At 43.6% G+C, this 22,754-nt stretch overlaps 1 protein-coding gene across 1 annotated transcript in view; it reads left to right on the plus strand.

The window, feature by feature from the left end:
* LOC126095561 (zwei Ig domain protein zig-8-like) overlaps positions 1-22,754 on the plus strand; it is a 371,675-nt gene that overhangs the window by 346,198 nt on the left and 2,723 nt on the right. The window contains exons 5-6 of the mRNA XM_049910339.1: positions 1,647-1,815; positions 2,703-2,705. Of these exons, the coding sequence (XP_049766296.1) occupies positions 1,647-1,815; positions 2,703-2,705 (172 nt within the window). The remainder of the gene's footprint in view (positions 1-1,646; positions 1,816-2,702; positions 2,706-22,754) is intronic.

Here is a 22,754-nt window from a genome sequence, read left to right on the forward strand (position 1 = left end):
GGGGAGCCGCGCGGACCGTGACATGGCGCCCCAGACCGTACCGGTACGCCGCGCGACCCAAAGCCCTCCACTAGCTGCTCTTCGCCTCGGTAACACTACGGGGAGCGACACGAACCCAAGTCATCGGAGAATCGCAAGATCTCACAATTGTGGAGGTTTCTCTACTTGAATTCAAATGCATTGAAAGCTTGCAGGATCCAGTTTACGAAGAGGTCGTGCACCCTCGTGACCACAGGCCTTCGATCCGGCAGTCCATGCGCACCGCCCGCCGTCCCTGCGTGTTCTGGCACTGCACGGACCTGGCTCCTCCTGAGTTCCCAACCGAACTCGCACTGACACGACATGGAACAACAACGACGTCGACCAAAAGATAGGACTACAGTTACTACATATCGATAACCGCCGCTGCTGGCACTGGAGGACACGCAACGCTTGCGAAACCAAGTGGCGCCAGTCAACACGAAAAGAAGACAAACAACGCAACCGTGTCAGCTAAGCGATACCGTCTGGCTTCTAACAGAGGACGGAAACCTACAAACAGCACCAACGCGAACCGCAGCACGGCTCAGTTACTATAAATCATACTTCTTTCACGAATTCTTGTATCTGTTCTGAGAATTTCAGTAGAGTTGCACGCTTTTACTCAGTCGAAAACTTGTTCTTGAGCGACAAATCCTGTGACGATGTCTCAAATCTTGTTTCCATAATTAAGTGCAACATCAGAACTTCCTCCAGTGTTCCGTAAGCTAATTTATCATCTAACAGAGCTTTAAATTTACTTTTATTGATTTCAGTATTTTAAACATAGCTGCACAACAGCAACGGTTCCACGTAATAAAATTATAAACAGCCGACCAGTTGCAATGGATAAAGAAATCTTTACCTAGGTTTCAACAAATTTAAATTTGTCTTCTTCAGAAGGTGGCAATTTTACATTAGTATGGACTGATGTATCATCGTCGTTTTTACAAATATCTGCATAGATCCATTTGTCCAAATTAAAATATAGCCCTGAAAATAGGGTTTGTCATGTAAATGTAAATTAGTACATGGATGCTGCAGAGCTCACAAGCTTGTGAGCTCTGCAACATGTGAGCCCTGAAAATAGGGTTTGTCATGTAAATGTAAATTAGTACATGACAAACCCTATTTTCAGGGCTATATTTTAATTTGGACAAATGGATCTATGCAGATATTTGTAAAAACGACGATGATACATCAGTCCATACTAATGTAAATTGCCACCTTCTGAAGAAGACAAATTTAAATTTGTTGAAACCTAGGTAAAGATTTCTTTATCCATTGCAACTGGTCGGCTGTTTATAATTTTATTTTATTGATTTGTATATTATTCTGGTCAAGAACTCGGGCGAGTTACATGTGGTGTTGATTGTGCAATAGCTCTCCCATTTTTATTCGCTTTCTATCTTCGGGATTGTGTGAAGGGTATTCTTCCGAAAACCCACTGGTGTGTTTTGAGTATCGTAGTGCCTTCCGACTCTTGGCCAGTCGTTGTACAATTCTGATGTGACTCAGTTTTCATAATCTTGGAACTCTCTTATTTAAAGCTCGAAGTGTGACTCTTTCTTCCTAAGGTGTAACATTTGTACGCTAGTAAAGTAAGGCGGAGTGAACGCGCTGTGCAGGCGATCAACTTCGACTCGCCGCGCGGCGGCATCAGCCTGGTGACGGAGAAGGGCGCGCTCACCACCAGCCGGCTGCTCATCCAGAGGGCGACGGCCGCGGACTCCGGCCGCTACACGTGCGCCCCCTCCAACACCGCCGCCGCCTCCGTCCGCGTCCACATACTCGATGGTACGTCGAGCCGCTCGCAAAGCTTCCGCGCGCCTCGCTGTAGTTTCTCTTTAGTCCTTAACGGCGGCTAGCGTAACTGTCAATGCCAAATCTTGTGTCTATTCCAATCGGTTGTTACGGGTCAGGTTGGTCTGAGCGTTAATGATCCGCTAATGAATCGTGATTACCTTGCAGGACTTCAGTTGAAACTTCCGGGCTGAGAGGCCGTGGTCGATGTATAAAACTTCCACCTAACGTTTCGTCTCCATCTGAGGGAGACATCTTATGAGGTCGTCCGCCTACTGCCACTGAGGCTTCAGGTACTCTCGCATTTATAGAGCGCATAGAGGGCACCACCATTTGTCACATGATGCCGACGGTATGCCTATCTTTGGAAGGCGTTATCATTCTCGATTAAGAGTATTCGATTGTCATTCTGCTGGTGCAACGTCGATATCCATATTTTGTCTAACTTTAAAACTTCCTCTTTTCTATTAAAATTGTTATGGTGTTTGTGAATCTCTATTGCTTCTCTATATATGCGCTCATGATAATGGGAAGTTCTTGCTAGAACGCTTGTCTCATTAAATTTAATTTCGTGGTTCTCATCTCGAAAAACATGCTCAGCTACAGCCGATTTTCCGATGTGCCCTAAGCGACAGTTTCTTTTATGTTCGGCTAAGCGGGTGTTCACACTTCTTTTCGTTGTTCCAATATATACTTGTCCACAACTGCATGGAATATTGTATATCCCAGGTGTTGCTAGGGGGTGTCGGGCGTCTTTTGCAGTTCTTAAATATTCCTTAATCTTCTTGGTGGGTCTGAAGATTGTTTCGATCCCATACTTGGCCAGAACTTCCCGATACGGTCCCTGACTTTATTAATGAACGGTAGGAAAACTTTTCCAGTAGGTGACCGTTGTTGCTCTGGACTTCTGGGTTTTTTTCTTCTTTGATAGAGGGTCCGATCAATTTCCTTGCTGTTATATCCGTTTTTCATGAAGGCTGACCGTAAGTGATTTAGTTCATCTTGCAAGTAAGCCGGCTCGCAGATTTTGTTGGCTCTGTCCACCAAGGTTTTCATGACACCTCTTTTTTGCCAAGGATGATGGTTAGATTCCTTGTGGAGGTATCGATCCGTGTGAGTGTTCTTGCAGGACTGTTGAGTGGACAGCAGGTACTATGAACCAGTTCTTAGGCACTCTCAGAAGCAAAAAGGCAACGGTAACAATAACAGGTATATTTAGAAGAATTGATACAGTCAGTGTAGACAACGTCCCAATGGTGTGAGCTGACCACAGCAGAATAAGGCGGCACGTGACTGCTGCCGTAGCAGCTTCACTCACGTACGAACTGGCCCTCACCGACTTGATTCGTATAGGCAGGGAGTATGAGACACGACGACGACTTCAACATATCTGAAAAAGAAGGCGCATCTCTCAACCGTTTTCGAGTAAATCGAGTCTGAAGACTTGAAACGTACTTATATACTTTGTAGGCTCGCTAGCATTCAAGGAATCTGCAGCTGAGCGGGAAGCGCATAGTTTCATACGCGCGAGGTCTCTGGATCGTATCTTGCTGTAGGCACACAAATTTTTTGTGAGCTATCTGCACCAGTATTCGGTGATATGCTTCGATATGTGTGGTACACTGCGAAATTTTGTGGCTACTGAGAACCGATTATGTATGTAAATCCCGTTTGTTTTGCAATGGTCTTATTGGAAAAACAATCCACATGGAAAACTTCGGCGTTCATTCCATCTCTTGTATATGGCAATAATTATTGTTTTCGTCTGGAACCGCGTGACCGCTACGGTCGCAGGTTCGAATCTTGCCGCGGGCATGGATGTGTGTGATGTCCTCAGGTCAGTTAGGTTTAAGTAGTTCTAAGTTCTAGGGGACTGATGACCTCAGAAGTTAAGTCCCATAGTGCTCAGAGCCATTTGAACCATTTTGAAATTACTGTTTTCCATGATTCTACGATCAGTATCATCCTGATTCGTCCAGTTCTCTATAGGTTATATGTTATACTTGTCTCAAATGTAGATACAGTAACATAAATAAAATAGATATACTTATTTCGGAGTTCTCGTGCATCCTTTTTTTTTATTTTCCAATCTCCTCAGGGAAAAACATTTTCTCTGGCTAAAGATTATGAAAATAATAATAGTTCATTAAATAATCATACTATGCACAGTCACCATAAATGTGTTGTGAAGACTACGTGACAATAAAAAAAAAAAAACTGCCAGCAACGGGATTCCATCCACCGACTTTGCGCTTATGAATCTAGGTGCTTCATTGCTCAACTGCCGATTCCTTGAACGCTAGTGGTCCCACAAAGTATTTAAGGACGTCTAAAATTTTCAAACTCAGTTCCTCCCCAACCCCTCAATTCATTTTTATTACCTTTTTACAATGTTTATGCTCGCTTCCCGCGCCCGGGTTCCCGGGTTCGATTCCCGGCGGGGTCAGGGGTTTTCTCTGCCTCGCGATGACTGGCTGTTGTGTGATGTCCTTAGGTTATTTAGGTTTAAGTAGTTCTAAGTTCTAGATGACTGATGACTATAGCTGTTAAGTCCCATAGTGCTCAGAGCCATTTGAACCATTTTTTACAATGTTTATGATAAACTGCTCATTTTTGAAGACATCTATTATGTCAAAAATATTTCTACTAAAATTCTCCTCGAAGAAGGTCATATGCCTGTTTGGAGCAAAGTAACCGGTTGGGGACAGTCTGTCTGGAAGATTAAAAATCTGTTAGCCCATGAGTTTGGCATGGTCTTCAAATTAGATTTTAATTCATTAAAACCTTTCTTCTGTTTGGTTCAAGTGGCTCTGAGCACTATGGGACTTAACTTCTGAGGTCATCAGTCGCCTAGAACTTAGAACTACTTAAACCCAACTAACCTAAGGACATCACACACATACATGCCCGAGGTAGGATTCGTACCTGCGACCGTAGCGGTCGCGCGGTTCCGGACTGTAGCGCCTAGAACCGCTCGGCCACTTCGGCCGGCCCTTTCTTCTGTTTCTTCTCAACTATTTACCTGTTATACATATACAAACCTATATGTAGCACACACACACTAAGGTGATATAAGTCATGGGACAGCGATACGCAGGCATGTAGATGGCGGTCGTATCGCGTAAACAAGATATAAAAGGGCAGTGCATTGGCGGAGCTGTTATTCGTACTTAGGTTTTTTAAGAGAAAAGGTTTCTGACGTGATTATGGCCGCATGACGGGAATTAAGACTTTGAACGCGGAACGGCGGCTGGAGCTACACGCATTGAACATTCCATTTCGTAAATCATTAGGTAATTCCATATTCTGAGATCCGTAGTGTCAAAGGTTTGCCGACAATACTAAATTTCAAGCATTACCTCTCACCACAGACAACGCAGTGGCCGACGGCCTTCACTTAACGATTGAGAGCAGCAGTATTTGCTTAGAGTTCTCTGTGTTAACAGACAAGCAACACAAAGTGAAATAACAGCAGAAAACAATGTAGGACGTACGGTGAACGTCTCCGTTAGAACAGTGGGGCGAAATCTGGCTTTAATGGGCTATAGCAGCAGACGACCGAGCGAGTGCCTTTGCTAACAGCACTGTATCACCTGCTGCGTCTGTTCTGCGCTCGTGACCATATCGGTTGGACCATAGAGGACTGGAAAACAGTGGCCTGGTCAGATGAGACACCATTTCAGTTGCTAAGAGCTGATGGCAGAGTTCGAGTCGGGGGCAGGCCCCACGAAGCGATGGACCCAAGTTGTCAATAAGGCACTGTGCGAGCTAGTGGTGGCTCCATAATGGTGTGGGCTATGTTTAGGCTACAGGTAATGGACTGGGCGCTCTGGGTGTTCGGTTACTTGGAGATTATTGCAACCATTCTCGGACGTTATGTTCCCTAACAATGATGGAATTTTTAAGGGTGACAATGCGCCATGTCATTGGGCCACAATTGTTCTCGATTGGTTTGAAGAACATTCTGGACAGAGCGAGAAAATTATTGGGTCACCCAGATTTGCCGGCATGAATCCTATCTAACATTTGTGGGACATAATCGAGAGGTAAGTTCCTGCACAAAATCCTGCTTCAAGAACACTTTGGCAATTACGGACTGTGTAGGGGCAGTATGGCTCAATATTTCTGCAGGGGACTTCCAACGACTGGTTGAGCCCACGCCAAGTCGAGCTCCTGCACTACGCCGTCCAAAAGGAGATCCAACACGATGTTAGGAGGTATCCCAAGACTTTTGTCACAGTGTAGATGTCAGTAGTAACATCTCGAGAGAGAGACTGAAATTCCTTTTAAAACTGGCATTTATTGTTTCAGAACAGCTCTGATATACAGTTTTTTGTTCAGTTTAAACCTTAATGTTTATATTGGGATCAAAATTATTTCTCATGAGAATTAAGAACCATCCTTGAATTAATCGAAAATTACTGTATTTATAATACATTTACAATCATCATATGTACAACATACACTTGAAACTAAATACCATTTTGTCTTCCCCATAAAAAAATCTTCGTCCGAACCGACCTCGGAAGGCCCAATGGTACTGCCCGGACGCAGTGTCATCCTCAGCCTATGGGCGTCCATGGATGTGGGTATGGAGGGGCGTATGGTCAGCACACCGCTCTCCCCGTTGTTGTCAGTTTTCGTGATTGGAGCCGTTATTCTTCAGTCAAGTGCCTCCTCAATTTGAGTCACAAGGGCTGAGTCCTCCCCGCTTGCCTACAGCGCTCGGAAGATTGGATAGTCACCCATACAAGTGTTAGCCAAGCCGACAGGGCTTAACTTCAGTGATCTGTGAGAGAGATATGAGTTTGATTTTCTTTAACCCCAGTTTCTGTGGTCCAAGATGTTCTCAGTCTAGCTGGACATGTGGTTATACTCAACAGGAGTGGAGGCATGCTGCATCAATGACGGGAGGCAAACGAGAGCGTATGATAATATTGTTTGCCTGTCCCACAAGTACATTACAGCGTTGAAATTTGAAATCATTTAAGGTATCACCACCAGGACTCTTACCTTTTCTGTGTATAGAATCGGAATGAATTTTTTTCCTGCTCTGGAGTAGCCTCAGGAGACGAAATTGGCTGATTGAATATTCGTGGAAGAGTGTGAGGATCATTGAATTGGTTGAACAGTTGAAAATCCGGCGACTTCCCTTTACCAAAAAGGGCTGAAATGCATTCGGCAACCTTTCTGCCGAAGTAATCATCGATTTTCTGTGTTTTATCAAGCAATGGGCATATCAGATTTTAAGAACGAACTGGAAAAAGTTCATGACTTTTTAGAGTTTTTTTTCCTTCCAGCATTTAAGCCACATTTTTAGCACGTACAAACAGTCTTTTATGAAAATGAACGGATAAGACGAAGGAAATATTACATTTCTGTCAATACGTACTTGTCCAGCTTTCTGGTTAACTAGTTTCTTTACATTACGTTGCTTAACATATTCTGCGAAACGTGGCGTGGAATGTCAGAAGTTTGAACGTGGTAGGGAAGCTAGAAAGTCTGAGAAAGGAAATGCTAAGGCTCAATCTAGATACAGTGGGAGTCAGTGAAGTGAAATGGAAAGAACACAAGGACTTCTGGTCATACGAGTATAGGGTAAAATCAACAGCAGCAGAAAATGGCATAACGGAAGTAGGGTTCGTGACGAACAGGAAGGTAGGGCAGAGAGTGAATTACTGTGTGCATTTTAATGATGGGGTTGTTCTCATCAGAATAGACAGAAAACCACCACCGACAACGATAGATAATTCATGTATACATGCCGATGTCGCAAGCTGGAACTGAAGATGAAGGGATAGAGAAAGTATATGATGATACTGAACGGGTAATTCAGTACGTAAAGGTAGATGAAAATCTAATAGTCATGGTAGATCGGAATGCAGTTGTTGCGGAAGGAGTAGAAGAAAGGGTTACGGGGAAGTATGGGCTTGGTACTAGGAATGAGAGAGGAGAGAGATTAATTGAGTTCTGCCATACATTTCAGCTAGTAATAGCGAATACTCAGTTCGAGAATCACAAGGAAAGGACGTATACTTGGAAAAGGCAGGGAGATACGGGAAAATTTCAGTTACATTACATTATAGTCAGGCAGAGATTCCGAAATTAGATACTGGACTCTAAGGCGTAGCCAGGTGCAGATATAGACTCAGATCACAATTTAATAATGATAAATAGTAGGCTGAGAATAGTCAGGAAGAAATAATACGAAAGAAGTGGGACCGGAAGTACTAACAAATGGAGAGAGACGTTTGAAATTCTCTAAGGCTATAGATACTGCGATAAGGAGTAGCTCAGTGGGCAGTTCAGTTGAAGAGGAACGGACATCTCTAAAAATGGCAATTACAGAAGATGGAAAGAAAACAGTAGGTACAAAGAAGGTAACGGCGAAGAAACCATGGATAACAGAAGAAATACTTCAACCGATCGAGGAAAGAAGTACAAAAATGTTCAGGGAAATTCAGGAATACTGAAATGCAAGTCGCTGAGGGGTGAAATAAATAGGAAGCGCAGGGATGCTATGGAAAAATGGTGTATGAAAAATGTGAAGAAATCGAAAAGAAATGATAGTCGGGAGGACTGCCTCAGCATGCAGGAAAATGAAAAGAAAGTGCGGTGTAATTAAAAGCAAGAGAGGTAACATTAAGAACGCAATGGTAATTCCACTGATAAATGCAGAGAGGAGGACAGGTGGATAAAGTACATTGATGACCTCTACAAGAGGAAGGACTTGTCTGATAACATGACGCAAGAAGGAAAAGGAGTCGATATAGAAGAGATAGGGGATCCAGTATTAGAATCAGAATTTAAAAGAGCTTTGGAAGACTTAAAATCAAATAAAGTAGAAGGAGTAGATAAAATTCCATCAGAATTTCTAAAGCCATTGGAGGAAGTGGTAACAAAACCGACATCACTTGGTTTGTAGAATGTATGAGTCTGACGAAATACCATTTAACTTTCGGAAAAATATTGTCCACACAATTCCGAAGCCTGAAAGTGCTGACAAACACGAGAATTATCGCAGAATCAACTTAATAACTCATGCATCGAAGTTGTTGACAAGAATAATACACAGAAAAATGGGAAAGAAAACGGAGGATATGTTAGAAGATAATCAGTTTCGCTTTAGGAAAGATAAAGACACCAGGAAAGCAGTTCTGGCGTCGACGTTGATAATAGAAGGAAGACTGAAGAAAAATCAAACACGTTCATAGGATTTGCCGACTTGGAAAAAGCGTTTGACAATTTCAAATGGTGCAAGATATTCGAAATGCGGAGAAAAATGGGGGTAAGCTATAGGGAGAGACGGGTAATATACAATATATGCAAGAACCAAGAGGGAACAATCAGAGAGGAAGATCAAGAACGAAGTGCTCTGATTGAAAAGGGTGTAAGACAGAGATGTAGTGTTTCGCGCTTACTGCTCAATCTATATGTCGAAAGAGCAATTATGGAATTAAAACAAAGGTCAAAGAGTAAAATCAAAATTCAACGTGAAAGGATATTAATAATAATATTTTCTGATAACGCTTCTATCCCCAGTGAAAGTGAAGAAGAATTAATGCATTTGCTGAATGGAATGAACAGTTTACTGTACAGAATGTGGACTGAGAGTAAATCGAAGAAAGACGAAAGTAATGAGAAGTAGCAGAAATGAGAACAGTGAAACTTAACATCGGGATCGATGGAACGAATTAGATAAAGTTAAGGTATTCTGCTACATAGGCATCAAAATACCTCATGACAGTCGAAGCAAGGAGTATATCAAAAGCAGGCTAGCACTGGCAAAAAGGGCATTCCTGGCAAAGAGAATTCTACTACTATCATACATGGGCCATAATTTGAGGAAGAAATTTCCGAGAATGTACGTTTGGAGCACAGCATTATATGGTAATGAAACATGGTAATGAAACTGGAACAGAAGAGAATCGAAGCATATGAGATGGGGTGCTACAGAAGAACGTTGAAAATTAGGTGGACGGGTAAGGTATGGGATGAGGAGTTTCTCCGTAGAATCGGCGAGGAAAGGAATACATGAAAACACAAGAAGAAGGGACAGTATGATATTACATACGTAGGAACATCAGGGAATAACTTCCATGGTACTAGAGGGGCCTGCAGAGCGTAAAAACGTAGAGGAAAACATAGATTGGAATATTCCACAAGATTTCGGGATTGCAGCCGGATCTCGTCGACTTCTTTCCACGATATTTCGGCTGACAACCTTACAGCCATCTTCAGGCGATTGTTTGACACTGGAGATTGCTAGTTTTTTTTCTTTATTGTGATTTCATTCCCCTGCCCCATATGGGCAGGGGAGGGCTGTCAGCAGCTCAATCCGCCGCTCTTCAGCCGAGTGACACGACAACTAAAACAAGAATAAAATAATACATACATAAGGAGACAAAAAGGGGAACATAAAACAGAGTAAGGGGAGAAAATGGAGGTAAAAAGACATGGACATGTAGACGTTCATGGGGGACAGTTAAAAAAGTCGCCAGAAAGTTAAAAAACACAGTTGGCGATTCTCAAAACACAGAGAAGACACTGGATGCTCATGCACAGGTTAAAAGTTGGCCACAGTATTAAAAACACTCCGAAACAACACACTTAAAACCCACTTGGAGCACACACGACGAAGAATAAAACTACCAGGTGGGACCTGCCGAGGGAAAGGTCAGAGAGGATGGAAAAGGAGGGGAGAGCATGGGGCAGCTGGGGAAGCGGCGGGATGAAGAGAGGAGGGGCAACCGTGGGTTCACGAAGAGGCAGGAGACACATGGGGCGGGAGAGGAAAAGGGAAGACAGGGCAGGAGGGAGCGCAGAGACACTGAAAGAAGGCACAAGAGATGGAGGGGGAATAGGAGGGGAAATCCGCTCAGAAGGAGGGAGGGGGAGGAGAGGGAGCCCGGAGGAGGAGGCAGGAAGAGGGGGTTAGAGTTGGTAGGGAGGGTAGATGTCAGGGCGAAGCTCATCATCCGGGAGGGGTAGACGGTGGAAGTTGTGTTGGGAAAGGTGATGGAGGGTGTGGAGATGGAGAGAGGGAGGGACACAACGGTAAAGGTGCGGCAACTGGTTGGGAGTGGAGAGGAACGGAGACACCAGGGGGTGAGGGGGATCAAGGCGGCGGACAATATATAGTGTGCGGATGTGTTCAAGGAAAAGGAGAAGGTGGGGGAAGGGGATGAGGTCATAGAGGATGCGCGTGGAGGACGGAAGGCGGATGCGGAAGGCGAGGCGGAGTGCATGGCGTGGTTGGTAGTGCAAGTCGCTCTATTTATACGTAAAAGTGCCGTAGGCGCGCATGCGCAAGTTACCGTAGCATGCGCGCCGCCTGTCGATTCCAAGGCCCTCTACAATATTACTGCATCTATGGAGCGCAAACGAATGCGTGAAAAAAATAAAACATGCACGCAGACGTGCCCAAAACAATAAAATGCAAAATTTCAATATTAAAATTAAAATTACTTGTCGCTCGACATGTCAGAAGCCATAAAAAGTTTTCTTTTGGTTGAAATTAAAGAAATCAACGGGTCCCAGGCCTTATGTAGATTGGAATACATAGAGCAAATAATTGAGGACGTAGGTTGAAAGTGCTACTCCAAGCTGAAAATGTTGGCACAGGAGACGAATTTGTGACCGGCCGTATCAGAATCAGAGCAGTCATAAGATAATGACTCAGAAAAACAATACTTCTACATACACGTTTTGTAGAAGAGTATGAGCCTGATCCGTCCGTTTCTTCTTCACATGTAGCAAAGTTTCCAGCCTCTTCGTCACTTTTGTTGTCACTCCTTCCGAAACTGATATACTGCAAATAAAATAGGTCATAGGGTCTGGCATTATTCTTCTCTCAGTCCACAGAAACGAAATGAAAGTAAGAAGAAACAGTACATAACACAACTAACTGAAGTCTCCTGCACAGCGTTAATGCGTTCACCAGGTAAGGTTGATTAATCTGGACACCTGTAGGGAAAAACCCTAGCGACAGTGGTAGAGGAACGGTGAGTGAATGGGAGGCGGAACTCGACTTTTCATTGTTGGGCAATGTTGAACTCACAAGAAATTTCGTCAGATTGAAAATATAGGAAATGTTTGCATGTATTTAATTATTTTTCTCATTTACGTAGCTGACTAAGCAATAAAAGCTGTAACAATTATGAATATAACGCGACAGAATTAGTAAGAGATATCCTAACAGTCGGTGTTACTCAACAGCGCGGAAATGTCGCCATCCGCCAGCCGCCAGCTGGAAAGCATAAACATTTCAGTACCATTACTGGGTCACGCACAATGGCGACCTCGCCACTCTCAAGACAGACTGAGAACAAAGCCGTGAAAATTGGTTAGAAAAGTGCAGACAGAACTGTCTGTATTACTCCTGTAACGTTAACACAAGAGAAAAAAAATGGTTAAAATGGCTCTGAGTACTACGGGACTTAACATTTGAGGTCATAAGTCCACTAGAAATTAGAAGTACTTAAACCTAACTAACCAAAGGACATCACACACATCCATGCCCGAGGCAGGATTCGAACCTGCTACCGTAGCAGTCGCGCGGTTCCAGACTAAAGCTCCTAGAACCGCTCGGCCACAACGGCCCGCTACACAACAGACACTAGTTAGTTTGACTAAGCAGTAAAGACCCGCTAAGCACATCTAGCAGAACTGAAGACCACTGACGACTCAGTAAGTGCAGAATCAATTCTATCATTGTGAATAACGCCTAGAGCAGAGTTCTCCTGTACGAGATAAATACTACACCTCTAACAGGGTACACAACAGTAGGGTCGATGGCGCTCATGTTATTCGCGCTAGATTCTTTGGTTACGCGAATTATGAAGAGGGGTACTTTACGCCCATCCGAACAAAATTAAAAGAGCACAACTTTAATTATTTTTGAGTTTTATTACCTTCATACTCTTTAATGAGGTACAGATGTCTAAGATGTTCCAGAACCTGAAGATACCTTTTAGCACACTCTCAGCAATACCAATGAATTTTCAGTAATGTGTACTATTGACTTCATGTCCACCACGAAAAATTTAAAAATGTAGATTCCGTTCATTGACTTTTACTCTCAACATACATTCTGAAGAGATACTGATGTACAAGTAAGGCCATGAATCTGGAATTATTGAATACGACATTCAATAGGGAAAGTGAGGTCTCCTATTGAGACTAAAAGTTGTGGGTTAAGTTTAAGTGGAATATTTAAAACATATATGCAGTCTGGCAGAAGAATTCTTTAAAACAACAAATATTAATTTCTTTTTAAAATTAAAAGTGAGAAGACTGCAATATTTTCAAAAGGTGGGCATAAAGTACACCCCGCCCCATGGTACTGAGAGGGTTAAAATATGCACAAGACTTTTTTGAGTAGAATTTTATTAGAGTTTTTTATATTTACAGCTGCCTTCCAAAAATTAACCATCATCTTGTGCCAAAATTAGAAAAAATTGAAAAAACTGAATTTTGGCGGCAGATGGGGGGGGGACACCCTCTCTATAAAGGGGGGACTTGTCTGTTTCCACTCCAATTCACGAAAAAGGTGGTGGCTCAGCAGCAAGTCAGGTGTGGGGTTTACCTGAGGTTGGACTGCCAACCAAATATCCCCGAAACGCACCATGGAGTAGGTTCTTATCAGCCTGCAGTAGGGCCCCACCTGGAAGGCATCAGTTCAGCTCCCAGCACCATCAGGACTAGGTGCGGCGCATAGACTGGCTGCAGTTAGTTGTAGTTGAGACTGGGAGACCCACATCTGGTCGATGGCTGGTGTGGAATACTTCTCGGTGAGGGTAGCAGTCGACGACAGATACTCTTGGGTGAAAGTGGCCGGCATTTATACTGGCTCGCCTCAAATTTATTGTACGAGACGTAGGCAACAGGTGGCGGGACCCGGCGTGTTGGAACCGTGCGCGCTTCAGTGCCGGAGTGCAGGCTTTCTTCATGGCAACTCGGCACCTTTTTTGGCTCTGGCAGTAGAATGTGATATGCAACCTGCTGGTAGCTAGCCACAAGCTGTAGACCAGCTCGGAAGGCGTAACACAATGTTAATTGCAGCTTAAAAAGCTTGTAATACGGCATCCAGATTTTTATTTGTACAGACCTTTCCTGTTACAGAGTACTGACTGTTGGCTAACCGGACACCTATCATTGTGTGACAGCAACATAAATTTCAGGCACAGTTAATACCTTCATGTGTGTATTTTTGAAATGAAATAATTCAATCAAATCATATAATGTAAGCAAGGCCGACGAAGGTGTGGTTCAAGATTTGTGATTAATACTATCAGCACTGCAATTATTTGACAAAATAACTTATCACAGGCAAAGAAAGCATATTCTCTCTCTCTCTCTCTCTCTCTCTCTCTCTCTCCCCCTCTCCCTCCCTCTCTCTCTCTCCCTCCCTCCCTCTCTCTCTCTCTCTCTCTCTCTCTCTCTCTCCCTCTCTCTCTTCCTCTCCCTCCCTCTCTCCACCGAGCGAGGTGGCGCAGTGGCTAGCACACTGGACTCGCATTCAGGAGGACGACGGTTCAATCCCGCTTCCAGCCATCCTGATATAGGTTTCCCGTGATTTCCCTAAATCGCTCCAGGAAAATGCCGGGATGGTTCCTTTGGAAGGGCACGGCCGATTTCCTTCCCCGTCCTTTCCTAATCCGATGAGACCGATGACCTAGCTGTCTGGTCTTCTTCCCCAAAAACAACCCAACCCAACTCTCTCTCTCTCTCTCTCTCTCTCTCTCTCTCTCTCTCTCTCTCTCACACACACACACACACACACACACACACACACACACAGTGCCACAAGCATACTAATCCATGAGATTAAACTATTTCCATCTACCTCTCAGTATATTGCCACTTCTGACAACAACGAGCCCCCACCTTCAAACAGCATTACTGATGAAAACGGCCACTAGTAATCACTGACTCTTCATCTCCTTGCTCAGTAACAAATAATAGAGCATTGCTCTACGTAGCGCAACACTGCGTGAAATCTTAACAATGCATATTGTCTTCAGTACTATAAATTCACTATTTGCATTTCCTTTAAACCTTTAATAAAGCCACTGAACATCCACTGAGCTGACAAGTCATAGGATACCTCCTAATATCGTGTCGGACTTCTTTCTGCCTGGACCGAGCGAGATGGCGCCGTGGTTTGCACTGGACTCGTATTCTGGAGGACGACGGTTCAATCTGGTGTCCGGCCATCCAGATTTAGGTTTTCCGTGGTTTCCCTAAATCGCTCCAGGCTAATGGCATGTTGTTTCCATTGAAAGTGCCGACAGATTTCCTTCCCCATCCTTGATGCAATCCGAGCTTGTGCTCCGTCTCTAACCACCTCGACGTCAACAGGACATTATATCTTTCCTTTTTCCTTTTATCCGGCTTAATGCAGGAACTCCAGTGGCATGGACTTAAAAAGTTTTTGGAAGTCCCCTGCAGAAATATCGAGCCATGGTGCCTCTGTAGCCGTCCATAATTGTGGAAGTGTTGCCGGTGCCGGATTTTGTACACGAACTCCTCTCTCGATTATGTCCCAAAAATGTTTGATGGAATTCATGTCGGGCTTTCTGGCTGGGCAAACCATTCGCCCGAGTTTTACAGAAAGTTTTTCAAACCAGTCGCGAATAACTGTGGCCCGGTAACAAGGCGCATTGTCATCCATAAAAATGCCATCGTTGTTTGGGAACATGAAGCCTGTGAATTGCTGCAAGTGGTCTCCAGGTAACCGCACATAACTTTTTCCTGTCAGTGGTCAGTTAAGAGGGATCAAAGGACCCAGACCATTCCATATAAACGTAGCCCACACCATTATGTGCTTGCACAGTGCCTTGGTGACAACTTGGATCCATGGCTTCATGGGGCCTGCACCAAACTGGAACCCTACTATCAGCTCTTAGCATGTGAAATCGGGATTCATCTGACTAGGCCAAGGATTTCCAGTCGTCTGGGCCTCTGTGGTATAACCGATACGGTCACGAGCCGAGTAGAGGCGCTGAAGGGGATGTCGTGCTGTTAGCGAAGGCAACTGCTGCCGTAGTCCATTAACACCACATTTCGCCGGACTGTCCTATTTGACAACTCTGCGCAACGCCACTGCTCTAGATCGTTGGTTGAAGGCATTCTGGCACTGCACTGTCCTTGGTGAGAGGTAATGCCTGAAATTTGGTATTCTCGGCACACTCTTGACACGTGGATTTCAGAATATGGAATTTATAAACGATTTCAGAAATGGAATGTCCAATTTGTCTAGCTCCACGTTCAAAGTCTGTTAATTCCCGCTGTGTGGCCGAAATCACGTTGGAAAAGTATTCACATGAACCACTTGAGTATGAGTGACAGCTCCACCAATGACCTACCCTTTTATACCTTCTGTACGCGATATTACCACCGCATATCGCTGTCACATGCCCTTTTGTCACATCGTCTATTCTATAGTGCGCATTCGATGATTCCTTCCTTAATGCTAAGTATCGTCAAGTGGACGGAAGTGGCCATTAATACCAAGTTTTACTTAAGCTATAGGGTACTAGCCTGTTTGTTCTGAGGCAGCGTTACCCGCTATACTACATATATCTTAGTTACCTATAGGGAGTAGCCTTCGTCTTCCCACACAGGTATTAGTATGAGTAAATTGATCTTGAAGTACGAGCTTAATTTGGAACAAGACAGTGGTCAACGTATTAGCGTTATCTACCGCTGACAAACAGTTTGTGCTAAGTCGCCTACTCCTTGTGATGCAATAAGAATTAAACGCGGCGAATATACTGCAGGTGTGTGCGTTTGTCTTTAGGTTAAGTAGTGTGTAAGCTTAGGGACTGATGACCTTAGTAGTTATGTCCCATAAGATTTCATACACATTTGAACATTTGAATATACTGCACTAACAAATATATGCCGTGAGCAATAACAAACTTTTAAAGGTTGGCATAATCTCGACTACAGACGAGATAAACCAAGCAGTTTCAGCCAAGCAACAAGTTTTCCACCCACAGGTGTGCAATCACTTTCTTAAGAATTCTCATCACAAACGAAATTAGAAAAAAAAATCGAGCGAACACACTAAAAACTAAAAACATAAACAGCAAGTAGGGAACTTCAAGTCCCTCGGACGTAGCTTTCACAATCCATACCCCCCGTACCCACCACACACACACACACACACACACACACACACACACACACACACACACACAACAGTCGGAGGCACACTTGACGAAACAACTAAACACTGGTGTCACAGGATTCACTGCGTTTCTTTTTTTTTCAAACAACCAATTCATTTATGACGTCCCCACGTACCACGTTTCCGCAGCTCCTGTTCTATCCTCTCTACTACCGTCTCAAAAAACATTTATTTATGCTTCCAATTTTTGACTCTACCTTTGTCATGTCCTGATTAAGATTACCGATTTAGGTATTCATTACAATTTCATCGATTCACAGCCTGCACAGAACTAACAGCCACCATAACAGAGGAATACTATAAAGCTCTACTGCCTATTCCCCGTTATTCAACGACGTCAGTCAATGGCAGAAAGTGCACGTTGACCAACAAATACAATTAGCGACTGAGCTGCCAGGCGGTTTGCATGCGACAGTAAAATGCATCTATAACTCTATCTTGTATAAATGGAAGAATGGGACTGAGTCTGGTCGGTGACTTGCAGGAAACACATATCCAAAACCTATGAAGTTATGGAATAACTTAACTAAGCTTTTATTGGTTCGGACTGAGCATTAATTTCACTGATAAAGATGCTCAACAACTCGTTTATATTTCCAGATATTACTAGTTTTGACTAACTCTGGTTTACCAGAAATCTGGTAATTGTCAAGTAAAGTAAATTTTCTTCGGAAAGATGGCTATCATATTCCAAACTGCTCTGAGAAATGTGCTCTGTTTCTGCTTCTATTCCTTCTTTCGAGCTCATGCAATCCATACCACACTGGTCTGACTGTATGACGTCAGCCTTAACTTTGTAGATTTTGTAATCTACGTGGTTTCCAGTTAGTCGCACGCTGTCATCATCGGCAGACTCGTCATGTTCCTCTTCAGAAATTTCGCCTAGGTTTGCTTTAGTGCCGGCATCGTTGTGGTTGGCCACTTCAATTACAACAACATTTTGACAAGCCTGCTTTTTGGTACATGCCTTAATAAACGCTAATTTCGTGCGAGTTTGGAAGCTTCAAATATTCTCCGCTTTCTCCACTAGCATACCTCCCATACAATGCTCTGTAATTCTTCAGTTCGTCGTATACCCGACGAAACTGCCCTAGTCACACCTCGTCTCGTTCCGCGTTGCCCTGCGCCATAACGGAAGTTTTATCCGATATCGGCTTCTTTAATTCCGCCGGCGAATTACACTGTGTTGGAGCCTGCGGTACCGTTATTGCTTTAACAGCGGCCGCCTCTTCCTTAATGACCGGTACTCTAATTCCATCGTTATTACGGACAGGGATCGCTTTGTCAATGCCGTTTGAACTTTAATTATTGTTACCGCTGGCGCATTAGGCACTCTGTCTTCTTGCACATTCTCCCATCGCCGATTTATCGATTCGAATTTGTCATAGCGACGTTGTCTAGGCTTTCTTCAGGGCCACCAAGGTCTTCCCATGGTCGGTGGTCCACACATCGCAGCGGCTAATCGTTTCCCTGAGTAAGTACGACACGCCTGTTTCCATCAGTCTGTCGCAATTGCTGATTTTGCCCATGCCTACTATCATTTTTCTGAGAACCGCGTACCATATTCACTTAATACTGGCCTCTGTCATTTCTACTATTATTGTTACCACTATGACAGTTACTGTTGTAGTGCAGTGAGTTATTACTACACTACTGGACATTAAAATTTCTATACCACGAAGATAACGTGCTACAGACGCGAAATTTAACCGACTGGAAGAAGATGCTGTGATATGCAAATGATTAGCTTTTCAGAGCATTCACACAAGGTTGGCGCCGGTGGTGACACCTACAACGTGCTGACATGAGGAAACTTTCCAACCGATTTTTCATACACAAACAGCAGTTGACCGGCGTTGCCTGGTGAAAAGTTGTTGTGATGCCTCGTGTAAGGAGGAGAAATGCGTTCCATCACGTTTCCGACTTCGATAAAGGTCGGATTGTAGCCTATCGCGATTGCGGTTTATCGTATCACGACATTGCTGCTCGCGTTGGTCGAGATCCAATGACTGTTAGCAGAATATCGAATCGGTGGGTTCAGGAGAGTAATACGGAACACCGTGCAGGATCCCAACGGCCTCGTATCACTAGCAGTCGAGATGACAGGCATCTTATCTGCATGGCTGTAACGGATCGTGCGGCCACGTCTCGATCCCTGAGTCAACAGATGGGGACGTTTGCAAGACAACAACCATCTGCACGAACAGTTCGACGACGTTTGCAGCAGCATGGACTATCAGCTCAGAGACCATGGCTGCATCACAGACAGGAGCGCCTGCGATGGTGTACGCAACGACGAACCCGGGTGCACGAATGGCAAAACGTCATTTTTTCGGCTGGATCCAGGTTCTGTTTACAGCATCATGATGGTCGCATCCGTGTTTGACGACATCGCGGTGAACGCACATTGGAAGCGTGTATTCGTCATCGCCATACTGGAGTATCACCCGGTGTGATGGTATGGGGTACCACTGGTCACACGCCTCGGTCACCTCTTTTTCGCATTGACGGCACTCTGAACAGTGGACGTTACGATTCAGATGTGTTACGACCCGTGGTTCTCCCCTTCATTCGATCCCTGCGAAACCCTACATTTCAGCAGGATAATGCACGACCGCATGTTGCAGGTCCTGTATGGGCCTTTCTGGATACAGAACATGTTCGACTGCTGCCCTGGCTAGATTATTCTCCAGATTTCTCACCAACTGAAAACGTCTGGTGAATGGTGGCCGAGCAACTGGCTCGTCACAATATGCCAGTCACTACTCTTGATGAACTGTGGTATCGTGTTGAAGCTGCATGGGCAGCTGTACCTGTACACGCCATCCAAGCTCTGTTTGACTCAATGCCCAGGCGTATCAAGGCCGTTATTACGGCCAGAGGTGGTTGTTCTGGGTACTGATTTCTCAGGATCTATGCACCCAACTTGCGTGAAAGTGTAATCACATGCCAGTTCTAGTATAATATATTTGTCCAATGAATACCCGTCAATCATCTGCATTTTTTCTTGGTGTAGCAATTTTAATGGCCAGTAGTGTACCATGGTGGTGGTTACCACTATTGCCACTATTATTGTTAATTCGGTTGTTGCTATTACCACGGCTTTTAAAATTTTTGCGCTTATTCTGCCAATTGCCTTCATCTTCCACCATTTCTAACATTCAGTAATTGTTCTGCAACTACTGCCTACATACCTCTTGGAATTATGTGGAAGCTTCTTCCACAGCTCCCTGACAATCTCCGATTCAGTTCGTGGATCACGCAAATTTTCAACTTTGCGGATCCTGTTTTCGCAAAATTGTTTCGTCGTGCGACGCGAATTTATGTCTTAGGATTTTGACACTAAGAAATCGCGTCATACACTCTCCTGATTCTGCTCTGATCAATATTTTTTCTAGAAGGCTTTCTTAAGTTCGTGAACATTCGGAACCGAGATGTTTAAGCCCCATCGCTTAGTCTCGCCCACTAGCATTAATGCTTGTCTTAACCGTCCATGATGCAGACAATACCCTTTCGCAATTTGCAATGACGTCGGTGGAGTGCAATCCACCCTGCTTTTTGAAGAGATCGAAACGCTTCTCGTTCACTTGAATTTCAATATTATGTGCGTGGCATGACAGATGGCGCTGGTTGTCGTCTGATCTCTTTTCTAGTTTGGTTGCTTTGTAACTACTTGGCAAGCGGTCGTTGCTAACGTTTCCTCTTCGTCTTTTTCTCATCACACATAGCCAACTGTTTCTTCACTCTAGTACCAACGTCTGATACTAAAGTTTGCAAATTTGTATCCTTTTCCCTCTTGTCTAACACTAAATACTTAATCAATTTTCATATTTTTATGACAGTCGTTGATTGCATGGAAATGAAAGAGACCCTGGTTGGTAATAATGCCTGAGGATAGTGACAACACAGGTCCCTACAAGCTGTAACTATTGCAGATTATTATTCGATAAAGCTAGTCATTAAAGTTTGTTGCAGAAATGCCACGGGGTAATGCCTGTACAATAGTAATTATGCTCTGTCAGTTAACAGTCTTACGATGTTGTAGCTGTGCCGACGACGAAGAGTGTAGTCGACGGCAGTGCTGAACTGCAGCTGGCTGAGAACCACGAGTAGTATCCAGAGCCATGGATAATTATGAGACTTGCAATAGAACTGCAGCTTCCTCCTCCTGTCCATCCTGACCGTGTTCTCAATACTAGCTGGTTAATGAAGTAGGTGCGCCTACATTGGTGCGATCATAACTACACACGGCGTCTGCTGCAGCGCCCAACAAGCACTTCTGCACTGTTTCAAACACTTACATTGCTGTATCTGATCTCTGCTCGCAGCGCAACAGGCTCTCCATACACAAAGATAAACAACGGCACAGCTTTTGCCATTCCGTCGTTGCTATCGATACATTTAAACAAACTCCCCTTGGCGATTACTCAGCAATTTACAATATTTACATAATTATTACAATCATTTATATACATCCGCAAATAAATACAGTATTACATCCATTATGTATTAAATATAGTTTCCGTAACAAAGTTTACATATTCAGAATTAGCAGTATATTACAAGTTATAAACGAATATTAAACTGTGAAAGTTATTGGATGGTGCAGAAGGTACTTTTTCTGCATTTTCGGTGTTTTCACAATGTGTTTTCACAATGTATAAAATACAATTCTGTTATGCAGCATCAATTTTTATTATGTAAAATAAATTTACAATATATATATATATATATATATATATATATATATATATATATATATATATATATATATATATATATATTACATAATAAAAATTGATGCTGCATAACAGAATTGTATTTTATAATAAGCCTAACGATTTTGTCGAGTTATACAGGAATCTGAAGATGGCCAGTGAGGCACTGAAACTGGTAGCATAACAAAATTATTACAAAAAAATATTACATAAATTTTATCTGTTGGTTGTCTGCCTTCTGCGAAAGAAAGTACTTATCCATAACAACAAACTCATCTAATTGTAGAGATACCACAACCAAGCAAAATTTTAGTTCCCAAGAAGTGATATGACAGCACTGCAGAAAACTCACTTAGACATAATTGACCACCACTGCACAGAGGTCAGCTCCTCCTTTCCTAATGTAGAGGCAAATTGTTAACAAGGTTGCTGACATGTATGACTCACAGTTGTCCGTAATCACCAATGAACCACTAGACATACACCACTGCTGACCTTGACTCAGCACTCTACTGAACGCATCGGTTGACTCATGTACTCACGAGACTATCAAACTAATCAACCCAACACACACAGGATATCACATCACACCTCACTTCAGTAACTAAAAGCGGAAGTAGACTTCATGACAGACATAGCTGATGACACCAGTTAATATACTCTCCCATTCAACTTTGTGGCACAAGAGGGATTCTGGTCCCCCGGCAGTGTCCATCCACAGCTCCAGGGGAAAGACCGCCAGTGTGTGCCACAACGATCAGCAGCAGAGTGCACTATTAGTGGTGGTTGGTTCAAATTCTCGTGGACAGTAGGGGCTTTGTTCACCCTTTTACTGCTCAGCCATCCCTATCTGCACATACACCATCTGGAACACATTCTGATACTACTTGCACAAAACGCCTATTATGCACACAGCCTACATATCAGGTGATACCAATCATTCACACAGACAAACCCAGACCTATGGAAGATAGGTCGTTCTAGGCCTTCAGTACTTCATCTCAGGTAATAACTAATAT

Source organism: Schistocerca cancellata, chromosome 8, assembly GCF_023864275.1.
Source record: "Schistocerca cancellata isolate TAMUIC-IGC-003103 chromosome 8, iqSchCanc2.1, whole genome shotgun sequence".
Taxonomy (NCBI): domain Eukaryota; kingdom Metazoa; phylum Arthropoda; class Insecta; order Orthoptera; family Acrididae; genus Schistocerca; species Schistocerca cancellata.